We start from the raw sequence: 13,981 nt of genomic DNA on the forward strand, positions 1-13,981 counted from the left end.
TTCTCCATCTGTAGGCTATACAAACTCACTAGAGTTTGTATTATATGCATGACCAGACTCTGCCACATAACACAAGCACTCAGGTCACTTCAGAACAAGTACAAATATGACTCTGTCATTGTTCAGGTTGGTGTGAATGACCTGAGACATACCTCCCTGGATTACATGAAAAGAGACATAGAGGAGCTCTCTGATCATGTAGCCCAGGCCGGTATGACCCTGACCTTGAGTAGTATCATACCCTCACCAAGAATGATACCACAGTATAAAGACAAAATGATCAATTTCAACAATTGGCTAAAGTATTGGTGTCACTCAAAGGGGATCCAGTGTCTGTCAGCCTGGGATGACATGCTTGACAAGCCACGTTGCTTCACTAGGGATGGCTTGCACCTGTCACTCCTGGGTTTTCGAATACTGGCCAAGGCTCGTGCCACCCCCATAGTGCCAAAAATAGCCAAGGATTCAAAAGATAACCACAAAGCCTTCTTTAACTATGTCAAGAATCTAAGTGACAACTCACAGATATGCTCTGAGATAGTGCAAAATGACATAAGATACACTGAACCCACAGACATTGCCAACATCCTGGCAGACAGGTTCAGTGCAAACTTCTCCCCCCCCCCCGCCAAATGGGCAAATGACTATCCCAACAGAGTGTAGCCTCCCTGATATCACAGATGCACAGGTGAGAGCTGCCCTCTCCAAAGCAAAAAACACAGCATCAATGGGACCGGATGGTGTCCTGGGCTGCGTTTTACATGAGCTCCAAGAAGAACTGAACCCTCACTTAAAATCACTGTTCAGTCTCAGCCTTACAACAGGATATGTACCCAAAGAATGGCGTACAGCAACAGTGGTCCCACTCCATAAAGGTGGTGCCACAACGGACCCCGGAAACTATCACCCTATAAGCCTAACTAGCCTGGTCTGCAAAGCTATGGAGCGTATCATCATGGAACTCATAAACAAAGACATTGGGAACCTCCAAACACTGGATCCTACCCAATTCGGCTTTGTTAAGGGCAGATCTTGCCTCTTGAACCTGGTCAATTTCTTTGAAACAGTCACCAAGGCCATAGACGAAGGGAAGGTAGTCCACACAGCCTACCTTGACCTTGCAAAAGCATTCGACACAATACCCCACTCGGGCACCATAAATAAGCTCACCAGCTTAAATATCAACCCCTATGTCACAAGATGGGTTGCAAACTGGCTTAGGGATAGAACCCACATGGTCAGAATTGCAGGTGCCATGTCAGACTCTAAACCAGTTATAAGTGGCGTCCCACAAGGTTCAGTCCTGGGACCTCTCTTGTTTGGTATATATTTCTCTGAGGTACAGGCTAACACAGGAGGACTATGGCTGACAAAGTTTGCAGATGACTGCAAACTGGGGGCCATAATCGACTTGCCTGCTGACACAAGCATCCTCCAAAAAGGTCTCACAGAGACGGATAACTGGTGTCAGAGCCATGGCCTAAAGCTAAATGCCAAAAAGTGCATAGTCATCCCCTTTGGGAAAAACAAAGTGCCCACAAATTACTACATAGGTGGTAATCCATTAAGTACAGAAGAAGTAATTAGGGATTTGGGGACCCAAGTAGATTGCAATCTCTCCTTTGACAATCACATTGCCAAAGTGGTTAGAAAGACATTCTATATGGCCCACCTTATCACAAAGGGGTTCACATCTAGATCAAGAGAGGTCATTGTGCCCCTCTACTTATCACTCATCAGGCCCATAATTGAATACAATGCCCCATTTGGGATGTACCTTACCCGACACCTGCTACAACTAGAAAGGCCCCAAAAGTACCTCACCAAGAGGATCAAGGGACTCAAACAGATGCCCTATGCAGTTAGGCTAAAGAAACTCCAGCTCTACTCAGTTGCTTACCGCCTACTCAGAGGCAATCTGTGCCTGACGTATAAAGCCATGTCCAACCCAGAATTAATGGACATGCTCCATCTCAAGAAATCCAAATCCATCAGAACTACACGCTCCAGTGACTTAAACCTCAGCACAGAAATAAATAGAACATGCTGGAGGGACAGATTCATATCCCAGAGGCTCCCCTCACTCTGGAACAAAATCCCAATCCATGTCAGGCAGAGCCCTTCATTGACCCTCTTCAAGAAGAATCTTGACGTTTGGATGAGAGATCGCAAATTTACCCCTGGGATCTCTTCTGTGTCACTGCTAGACACAGGCATGGTAAACTAACCTTAAATGGGTTATCTTCTGTGACCTACTATATAGAGGCACAGTCAACTAATCTAAGAAGGGTGGCGAAAGCCAAACACACTCTGGCTAGGCTTGTAAATGCCCTAGGGCAGATAGCCTAGTATCAGCCTATGAACCTATGAACCTATGATGTCCCAGAATCCTGGCAGTACCCATGATTCCCATAACTGGTATTCAAACTCACTGTACCACTTATTCCTGCAGAGTAGATTTCCTCATAGCTGGCAAATGCAAATGATTTTATTGTTCCTAGCCATAGCTATATCAGTACATGTGAAGCATAACAGGTAGTATTCACTAATCACCCTCCCTTTTTTGTTATGTTTCCCCTCATTTTTATGCTTTACAGAAGACATAGACTACCCACTTAAACTGTGACTAATGACACCAGTTCATAACCCAGAGGGATCTAATGTGGAGCTCATCAACATCATCCTCTACCAGACATAGAAAGTCATTGAGTGAGTGCTTGACCTGCTCAAAGCCCATTTCCACTGACTGGATGGGGCTGGGGGTGTCTTACAATATGAACTTTCTAGTGCATGCAGGATGTTTACTACTTGCTACATTCTGCACAACACAATTATGTGTCAGTCTGGTGCACAACTGTCAAAGCCAGTCATCCATAGTGGCAGTGCAGCTAACTCTTGTTCCTGCAACCAGCGACAATGTTATAGTGGCCAGTAGATGGCAGTAGCATGGCAATCCCTGTGGCAGGCTAGTGCATGGTATATGGCTGTGCAGACAAAATGGTAGCAATTGGTCCACAGCTATGGGTCATGCCATTCACTTTGTTATAGTGAAAAAAAACAGTCATACAAATAATACTTGATACTACATGTGAGCTATGGTGTGTGGTGTATGGTCACCTTGTAATGCAGAGCACATATTTTTTTAGCAAAAGAAATGTTGAGCTTCAAAACTTTACTATTAGTCTGCTTTGTACAGTGGATATGTGGTACAGATGCTAGGTATACTTTTAGGATTTCCTCATATAAAAACAGGTGTTATGGACAATCTTTGATGCTATAACACCTATTTTTACACGGTGAAACCTTAAAACTATAACCTAGGGTTTTACCATATAAAAGCAGATATTATGGGCACTCTCTAATGCCATACTTCTGGTTTCCCATGTAGTGTCAAATTACAGTGTGGTGACAGGTAATTTGATGAAATAGCTTGCAATGTTCCCTCCCGTGCTATTGTAGCCATACTTTTTCAGATACCACTAAGAACTGAATTAATAACTATGTATTAAAATTGACAGGTGGTTGAGTACTTTTCCCTGCTAGTAATTTTCAAAATTTGGCTTATATTTGCAATGTGCCATGCACAATATGCCCCACAGAGCATGTGGCAATGGCCTATAGATTAAGATCAAGTGCAAGCATATGAGGTTGATGCTCAGTTGCTCCAATGATGGGACCTACTGGATTCAGAGAAACCTCTTAATATAGACTTAACTGTGCTGTGTGACCTAGAACTTAATTGATGAGTTCTACAATGTGTTTTTGAAGTCTGATGAGCCCTGTCTGCATTCTTTTTGGATGGATTCATAGATCCTCTGCCCTGATATTACAAACAGGTATGGTTTGCATTTATTTTCTCAAAGGAAATGGAACTGGAAAAATGGAACTGGATAGAGCTACACATGTCCTGGTAGTACACCAAACATAAAGCAACTATAATATTAGTGGGTAGCAACCCTGTGTAGGTGTATAGGATGGGCAGAGTGATGCCACAACCTAGAGGTTATAGTTCACACCCTAGAATCCAATGCATCAAAGTCCTATATTTCATTCTTGTATTTGCACTTTAGAAAGATGGCATCCATTAACGCTCATAGTCAATCCACAAGCTGGTTTATTAAGGAAACCAAACTCCTCCTCTACCTCCTACAGAAGTCATACCAGCAAAAGTTGGAACAGGCAACAGCAAGGTCAGAGTAAAAAAAATAGAAAGATATATGACAGAAGCTGGGTGGCTCCTGTCATCCCCCGAGCTTTGGACAGCAAGTCACAGGTAAGACGACCTGCATTGGCAGAGTTGGAACCACCTGGCAGGGTGAGTTTTGGAGGTTCAGGAAAAAAAGTTGAGAGTTCTATAGTATCTGCCATGATTAAGTATATTTATCTATCTGTCTATCTATATATAAACAATATATAAGTAGATAGAGAGAAATAGATATATGTGTGTGCATGTTTGTGTACTTCTGTGTGATATGTGCAAGTATATATCATAAAATCAGTGTTAGCACATCATTCAAGGCAGTGAAAATGTAACATTTAATGTCTGTTCTAGAAATAGTATCGCTGCAACTATGTCAGTATAATACACACAATATTTTCTATGAAATGTTTAATAGCTGCATTTGGAAGCATTGGAATTCTGTTATATGGTGGTAGTAATTGCTGTGTTTGAACTGCTTACAGCATCAGGCCTCACACACCCCTGAACAGATGTTATTTCTCCAATAATACCCTCTTGTGAGACATTATTGAATACATAAGTTACTTAAGAAACTTAAATATAAATGATCATAAAAGGCAGTTATTGATTGGATGAGATGCCCAATGGATACAAGCTCTTTAACTGCAAATGCGGGAGTTATTATGTGCTAAAAAATTGTTTTCACATAGAATGAAATTTTAAATATACTTAAAGATTCCAATGCAGTACCTTGTTTCCTCTAAAGATTTTTCCATATCTGGCAATAGCAATCTTCCCACTGCAGTTTATACCCATCTCACGTTCTAGCTGCTGAAAGTCTTCAGTGCGAGCATAATTCACATACACCAGTTCACCCTGGAGAAAAATAAAAGACAACATAAGAGATAACTCAAAGCAGTTCTGAAAAAAAGTCTCAAAATCAGAATGAAACATATGAGGCATGGCCACTGTCAAAACATATATAAATATATGATCACAACAGAATATACTTTTGCAGCCCAAGATCAAATAAAAATGTCAAGAAAAATGAAATGTGTTATTTAATTATCTTATTAAATCAAAAATACTTGTACTGTACTGTAATATTATAGTTTATGCTTCACAATGAATTAATTCATTAATTCTCTGACTGCATACTAATCCATTTCTGGGTCATAGAAGAACTACAGCTTATTCCTGCACACAGTTGGAGTAAAGCAGTGAAAATAATATTGAACAGGATGCTAAGTCATCCCAAGATGCACACATATTCACCCATGGCATACATCTATGGCTGATTTTTAGCATTCCCATTTTTCCTGTGGCGCATTTTTGGGAGGAAACTGGAGCTCCAGGTGAAAACTCACGTAAAAGCACAGTAAGAATATGTAGCCTCCATACAGAAGATAGCACTCAGAATTCTTTATCTACAAACATTCTAAAAATCAAGTCAGCTGGAGCAAAACAAGATCTTCAATACAATGTGAGAGATGCCACATCAGTTACAGTGCATAAAGTCTAGCAGCATGATGCTTTTTTGCAGTTTAAGTTTCCATCTTTCTAAGCTCCATATAGTTATATAAGTAAAACAAATGCTCACTGAAGAAATATAATGAACTCTCAGTAGACCCATGGGGCTTGGTAGATGCTGGATAACTGTAGTTTCTGGTTGCATAAGAGTTACTATTGCATATAAGCCTGACTAATACTGTACCCTATACCATTTGTTTGGTTTGACTTGTTCTCATGTTGAGGAGAGATAATTTATTCCTATCTTCCTTTTTAAAACTCTAAAACTCCAAAAACATAAGGTATGTTTCTGCGTAGTGTTGGGGGGGGGGGGGGGCAGAAAGTGCAACACATGAAAATCGTACTGTATTTCTTAAATTTTTTTTTTTTTTTTGCTGGTTGCTTGAAAGTGCCGGTTGCTTGAGTTCTATTTAACTGAGAGTTTACTGTATACTGTATTTAGTATGAAACATTATTGTGTTGTATGACTGCTTGTTCAACAACACAGTTCTTTTCTCAGTTTTCCATCCCCACCAGGGTCCATTCATAAATGCTTACTGCTTTCTACTATATTACAGATATGGAAGTAATAAACTTGAGGGATGAAAAGAGATCAAAAGAAAGAAAGAAAGAAATGAAGGTCTTTGTTTGTAGATTCTGCACTAATATAACATATTAACCAACAACAGCAAGGCAGTGAAGATCAAGATGCCATGGCTGAACCTATAACATGGCATCAAGCAAAAAAATGACATGAAAGTCCTATTAGTAAACATCATTTGCAGCATAAAGTCAGAATCACATATCACACCTTCAGTTTCTGAAGCTGAGTTTGTCTATAATATTTTAGCTTTGCTCCAGAGTTAATTTTTTCATGCCTGTGTGCTCAATATAAGTTGTTTTGATGTTTAAAGAGCAGAAAATAATGTTTCTGAAATGTGCATTTATGCGGAAATGTTATCATTTTGAGCACTACTGTATTGATGTTTTTGTATCCGGGTAATAGTTTCCCTCATTTGTGTTAAGCTGGACTGGAGATCAAAATGTCATGGCTGAACCTACAACATGGCATCAATGAAAAAAACGAAAAGAAAGTCCTATTAGTAAACATCATTTGGAGCATGAAGTTAGAATCAGATATCACAGTAACTATAGTGAAAAATAATCAAACATATTTATTTACTTATTATTTATTATTTATTTATTTTACATTTGTTGACCGGGCTAGTCTAACTGGATACATGTCCATTTTCAGTAGAGGCCTGGGGAGATAAGCTCCAAGATAGAACAATGAAATTAACAAGATAACAAATAAGGATCATATTTACAATGCATATTACAGGTTATCACAGTAAATTCAGCAGTGCAGAATGCAGGCATAACATAGCATGCTAGTACAATCAAGATGTTCTAGAGGGAGATAGTATTATGGTTAATAAGGAAGGAAATACAGTTAATGAGTAGAAGGGGCAGGAAGAGCAAAGTATTAAGAGATACATAACTAGTCAGGCTTATTACAGGGGCATAACCACTGTGTTCGGAGGAACACTTTCAATTTGTTTTTGAAGGATGATACTGAGGGAAGTGAGGAGAGTTCACTGGGGAGGATATTCCAGGCTTTTCCTACAATATTAGAAAAGAGGGAGTCACCAGCCTTGTTGTTTGGTTTAGTGGTATGTACTGGAAGTCTCTGAGAAGACCTTAAGGATTTCAGGTTTTTATAGGGAGTGATGAGTATGGATAGAATAGGAGTTTTGGAAGGTTTGTAAAGAGTGTTGTGGGCTATCGATAGTTGATGGAATTTAATCAGGTTTTGTAGTTCAAGCCATCCTAACTGTGCTTTAAATTAATGCAATGGTGGGTTCTAAATGGATTGCCTGTAGCAAATCTGACAATTTTATTGTAAGACATTTCCAATTTGCTAAGATTATTTTTAGATAGATTAGTAAAAATGGATGAGGCATAAAGAAGTCAAGAGATTAGATGAGTGTGTGCTATAGTGGCTTTAGCTGAAGGTAAGAGGAAGGATTTTATCCTATAGAGAGAGCCAAGTTTTTTGTTGACAGTTTTTATAGTATTGTTAATATGGATATCAAAGTTCACATTGTTGTCAATGGTAATACCCAATAGTTTGGTGGTTGGTTCAGGGGATATAATAGTTTTATTGGTAGAGATAACTGAGAAATAAAGAGGAAAGGACTTATTGGTGGGAGAGAAGAGGAGGAGTTTAGTCTTTTTGGGGTTTAGGAGAAGGCATCTATGTGTGAACCATTGTTCAACCGTGTTAAATACTTGTTGGGTAAGAGATTGAAGTTCAGAAGAGGAGGTGGCTGAGCATATCAGTGTGGAGTCATCCGCATATTGTATGCATGTGGCTTGGTGATGGCAAGGTGAAGGTCATTAATAAATATGGAAAAAAAGTAGAGGTCCTAGGATGGACCCTTGAGGGACACCAAGGTTGACGGGAAGGTGAGTGGAGAGAGACTTGTGCCATAGTACAGCCTGTTGTCTTTTATCAAGGTAGGACTGGAACCACTTTATAGAAGATGTATCTAGTGACAGGGATTTCAGTATTTTGATGAGAATTTGGTGATTTACCATGTCAAAAGCTTTAGACAGGTCAATAAATAGTGCTGAAGAAAGCTTGTTAAGATTGCGTTTTTTGTTGATACAATCTGTGAAGGAAAGAAGGGCAGTACTAGTGCTATGTGAAGGTCTGAATCCATGTTGACAGTTGGAAAGAAAATTATTTTGGGTTAGATGGTCAAGTAATTGTCTGTGAATGCATTTCTCCATGATCTTTGCCAAAGGAGAGAGAAGAGCAATGGGGCGGTAGTTGGAGAGTTCAGTGGAGTGCCCACCTTTATGGGGGGGGGGGGATAATATGGGAAATTTTCCATAAACTGGGGATATGACTTTTGGTAATAGTTCTATTGATCAGAATAAAAATGGGATAAGCAATAGCTTTGGTTGGTTGTTCTAGGAATTCAGCAGGTAGTTGGTCTGCTGAGGGTGAGCATGGTTTTAGTTTCTGTAGAAGGGTTAGAATATTTGTTGTTGGGACAGGTTGAATATGAAAAGTAGGGGGTAAGGTTGATTTATAGGAAGGTAGAGTGAAGTTATCAGGTGATAGTTGACTAGCTAGTGTTTGTATAGCATTAGTAAAAAAGGTATTGAAAGCATTAGATGTATTCATTGAATTTTTGTGGTCAGTATTTTGAGGGTTTGGAGTAGTGGATTGACCTGGATGGAGTAGTTGGTTAATGCTAGCCCAAACTTTTTGTGGGTTGTTTTGATTAGCTTGCTGGGATTATATGTAGTAGTTTCTTTTATCAGATATTATAGCTCTCTTGGTTTCATTTCTTAGCTGTCTAAATGTTAGTTGGTCTATAGGGTTTTTAGTCTTCCTCCATTTTGCCCAAAGTTTGTTTCTAAGATTTATTTTATGTTTGGTTTCTTTTGAAAGCCATGGAGCAGATTTGGTTTTAATTCTAATTGATCTGGTTGGAGCATGGCGGTTGAGAATGGCAAGGAAGTTGGAGTTAAAGTAACTAACGGCTTCATCTAAAGGGAGGTTTTTTTAAGGGAGACCAGTTGCAAGCTCTTAGTTCCATCTGGAATAGTTCAGGATAGTTTAGTAAATAGAATAGTTTAGGAAATAGTTCAATTTACTTGCATGTTAACTGGATGGCTGAGCTGTTCAGTATAAGGGACCCTTTCGATCCATGTCTCAGATACAAATATACTAATTATACAGCTTTCACATTGTATATAAATGTGTTAAATGTTAACAAAAATTGTTATTTACTTCCATTTATTAATCAGAAATACTCATTTGGAAGGTTTGCTTAACAGGAGTTGTAGAGAAAAGACCATGCCCTAGTAGTTAAATTAATAATTAATGCTAGTCTATTCAACAGTCATACAAGTCATTTTACAAATTCAACGAAGATGCTGAATATTACCAATAAAATATGTTCTAGCATGGTTATGCAAAAGATGAAGAAAATTTGATTATGTAAAATTTTTTAACTAAATTAGATTAAAAAAAGAAACATGAAAAGTGGCAGGTTCCTTGTTAGTATTTTATTACTATTTAGAAGAAAAATGTCTGCCTAAGCCAGAAGTCCTAACTAACACGATGATCCTCCAATTCAATAGAACTCATAAGGAGTAGATAGGATTCTATTGCACAGATCATCTACACTCTGCAGTAGTAGATCCTAACCTTGATGTGTGGCTCAAGGACTGTAACACAGGTATGTGCAAAAAGGGTGATTTGTTATGGGGGTAAAGATTCAGTGGTAGTCTTTGGGATGAATATGTACATAAATAATGAAATGGGATTAGATAGATGTGATGGTATTCATTTAGATATACTCCCACTTGAATACATTTCAATGAGAACCAGTCATACCAGATAATACTAGTTTATGTACCAACATTATTATTTCATTTTATGCCTATAAATGGGATGCAGGTTAGTGTAGAAGATAAGGGAGTATCCTGGCAACAATGACAGGATTTCTAAAATCTCAGAATATTAAATAGTTAAGGAATGTCAACATAAATGGTATAATATATACGACTTGAATTTCAATGATACACAGTAAAAGGGGGTATGAGACAGAATCAGAGGTCAATGCAAGTGGAGTATTTTATGGGATCATCATATACGTCTGATATAAAGCTGGCATTTGACTGCCACAAGCTGTATCTGGAAACTGAACTCAAGGTGCTGGAGATGTGGTGACCTGTAGTCTGATATTATCCATATGTCTTCATCCTGTACCCACCCTAATTTAAGGTAAGAGCAATCACAAAGAATGGATAAGGGAATATTTGACAAGTCATTACAGTTTTCCAAGGAATCCAGTGTTTGGGGTCTTAAAGGACAACAGTTTTCCTGGAGCAATAAACAACTACAAATCAAATCAGTTCTAATAAGTCTGTTGAAATTTACTATTGTTGCAGAATAAAAGCATAACTTTGAGCACCATATGAAGAACAAACCCAGGAATATATCCAAATGTTAGAAGGATACTGCTCCCCATTAGAAAAGGAGAGTGGAAAACATTCATCAGTAATTGCAATAGCATAAGGCTTTCCTTCTTCTTTTGGCTGCTCCCGTTAGGGGTCACCACAGTGGATCATTGGTCCACAGAACGATTGGCAGTGGAGGTTTTATAATATCAAGTTGCCAGCCTGGCACCCAACCTTCCCAGAAGATATACACATGCACACACTCACACCTAGGGCCAATTTAGAGTGTCCAATCCACTTACCACATGTCTTTGGAATGTGGGAGGAAACCAGAGCACCTGGACGAAACCGCTGTGACTGCAGGGAGGACATGCAGACTCCACACAGAAGAGACCCCAGCTGAGAATTGAACTAGAGAACCTCTTGCTGTGAGGCAACAATGCTAACCAATGCACCACCGCAGCCACCCTCTGAATAAAGCTTTCCGCTTTTCTCATTTTTATTACCAGAGTAGTTTAATAAGTTATTCTCTTATGAAATACCCCTCACTAATGATCTGTGCAAATTTATTGAAAATAATTTGTACTGCTTAGGCTTTTGATTTTGCAGCCATATCAGTTCAACACTAAATTAGTTGGTCTACTGTGGTTTATTATTTATTTATTTTTTTTGGACTGCCTTATAACTGACCTCCCTTGCTTGTTTATTCTCCTTGACTAAACCAGCAAGTTCACTTCTCCTAGTCCATAGCCAAGGCTTTATCTCTGTTCACCCCCAGTACAGGCTATTAGATGGTTTATTGTTTGACGTAAATGCAGTGCATGCACTTATATCAATAGTGAATATATCAAGGAGCATCATTAGATTTTGTATAATTTCTCGTATCATGATATTCATTGTACTCTGATACTTCTTGTCATACTGTTTGTATATTCTTGAAGTTGTTTTTCTTCAATAACATTTATACAAACTAAGATGGTAACGTTTGACATCTGGAAGCATTAATACATGCCATGCCTATGGTAGTTATAGCATCAGTTCTACACTCTTCACCTATGCAGTTAGCTAAGTCACAGATAGCCAGTTCCTTTCTTGAGAAAGCAAGTCTGATTGTTCCTAAATAGGTCTTTCCATATCAGTGCTATTCCAGATTTACTTGAAGAGGCTGAACCACACAGCTTAGCCAAGTGAAGAAAAGAATGTTCTCCAGTTTAAGACTATTTTCATTCTGGAAAGACTGACAGCACTGTCAGTACTGGACCAAGTCCATATTTTTTTGGATTTTTTTTTTCTTTTTTTACTCACATCTCATGAGGAATTTTAGTCACTGCCCTCCATGGTAGACATCATGGCTTTCACTGACATAGACATTTGGGGACAATTTTTATTTGCAACTTGTAGGAACCCTTTGTTGTTCTTGTTATAGTGCATAGGGATCAGTGAGTCAAGGGGACAAAATGGGAATGCCACTTGTTCATGCAAATGATATAATCCAACATGAAACTTGCCCCTCCCCCCCTTTATTTATTTATTTGACATTTGTTTACTGGGGTAGTCTGACTGGGTCTACAGAACTAGTTTTCGGCCAATGGCCCAGGGAAAAAAGCTCCACATACAGTACAATAGAAATACAGTAAAATCTAATCCAATACAAATGACATGAGCAATACTATACAAAATAAGTTGAAAGAACAAACTATGTTACAAGATGTTACAATGTATACTACACATCTAGACAGTTCTATAGAGTTAAAACATTATAGACAATAATAGTCACTCTCACTATACATGATGTAGTGTCCAAAAATAGTACATAGGTAGTGCAATGTGCAACACTGACTGCTATAGTACATGAAACAATAGAATGTTAGTTTCAGTTAGGAAAATAATAGCCAGAAAGTTAGTGATGCAGATAGATAGTGAGAGTGTTAAGATGAACAGAAGCAATACAGCCTGAGCAGTAGCTTAAGGATATGGTGTAGAAACAGAGAAGGAGTTAGAAGAGCCTTAGGATCTTACAGACTGTGACGGCTTGAAATGTAACAGAAGAGGAGGATGAGGCTAGTGTGGAAGAAGGGGAAGAGCTGAGCATTAGGCAGGCTTTATGCAGGAGCAGAGCCATGTATTTTTGAGATGTTTTTTTAAAGAGGCTTTGAAATGGGTTAGGCCAGGCATAGACCTGGTAGGTAGAGATAATGAATTCCAAAGTACAGAGATAGAGTATGAATACAGAGAGTGACCTGGTTTTCTTGTGGGTTTTGAGATAGCTAAGAGATTTTTGTCTTCTGATCATAGGGATCGATTTGGTGTGTAAAGCGTGACTAGCTTGGCTAGTGCAGGGCAGGCAGTAGGCTTGAAAATAAGGTCACGCAAAGTGGATAGCTTTATAAAGGCAAGTTGGTTGGGGAGTTCAAGCCAGTTTAATTCTAGGAGTGGTTTACAGTAGTGTGTGTGATATTTAGAGTTTGTAGCAAACTTTGCAAATTGGTTGTAGCACTGTTCTATCTTGTATCCAAACGTGCCAATAATCACAAACTTCGAGAAAAACAAAAACTAAGCAGGCGAACACTCCCAAAAGAATTTATTCACAAAGTAAATGTGAGCAAAGTACACAACCAAGCTTTCGGTGAGCTCAATGTCCCACCTTCATCAGACAACTTACAAGTCAGACTTCAGAGTTTAAATACTGTTTCATTAATTAATTAATTGCAATCAATCTTGTTAACAATTACCAAATAAAACCAAGTTTCAGGTATATAATATTATCCGGAAACTTCATACTAAAAAAGTACTTCATTAACTTTTAACCAGTTTAAAACAAATATTAAAATTATGCTTAAAACATATGTTTTGCACAAAAGTTCAAATTGGGTATAACAGGTCAAATATATATAGTCAAACCCATTAAAATATCTATGACTCTGCATATTTATAACACTTTTATGCTCATACTCAGTGGGCAAAGTATATTCTGCATTAATAAATAATAAATAATATATACACAATGTTTTGCCTAATATTCAACACATTCATTAATATGCTACCCTGTGTTAAATTGTTGTTATAATACATGCCAAAATGATGCATCATAAAATAAACCAAAATATCCTTCCATTAAATCAAATTTAAAACACCATATCAAAGCCACAAATCCATTATATGTTGACAAAATAAATTACAGTATATACCATAAATGTAACACTAAATATAAAATGGAAAACACTTAAAAATATATACAAATGTATACACCCATGCATATACGCATATATACACATGCATGCACATATATGTGTGTGTACACATACATAC

At 38.2% G+C, this 13,981-nt stretch overlaps 1 protein-coding gene across 1 annotated transcript in view; it reads right to left on the minus strand.

The window, feature by feature from the left end:
* Positions 1 to 13,981, minus strand: part of LOC122802543 (glutamate carboxypeptidase 2-like) — a 1,225,297-nt gene that overhangs the window by 827,748 nt on the left and 383,568 nt on the right. The window contains exon 5 of the mRNA XM_044072203.1: positions 4,931 to 5,056. Within this exon, the coding sequence (XP_043928138.1) occupies positions 4,931 to 5,056 (126 nt within the window). The remainder of the gene's footprint in view (positions 1 to 4,930; positions 5,057 to 13,981) is intronic.

The sequence above is a fragment of the Protopterus annectens genome, chromosome 5.part0, assembly GCF_019279795.1.
Source record: "Protopterus annectens isolate FY-2018-M chromosome 5.part0, PAN1.0, whole genome shotgun sequence".
In the NCBI taxonomy this organism is placed as follows: domain Eukaryota; kingdom Metazoa; phylum Chordata; order Ceratodontiformes; family Protopteridae; genus Protopterus; species Protopterus annectens.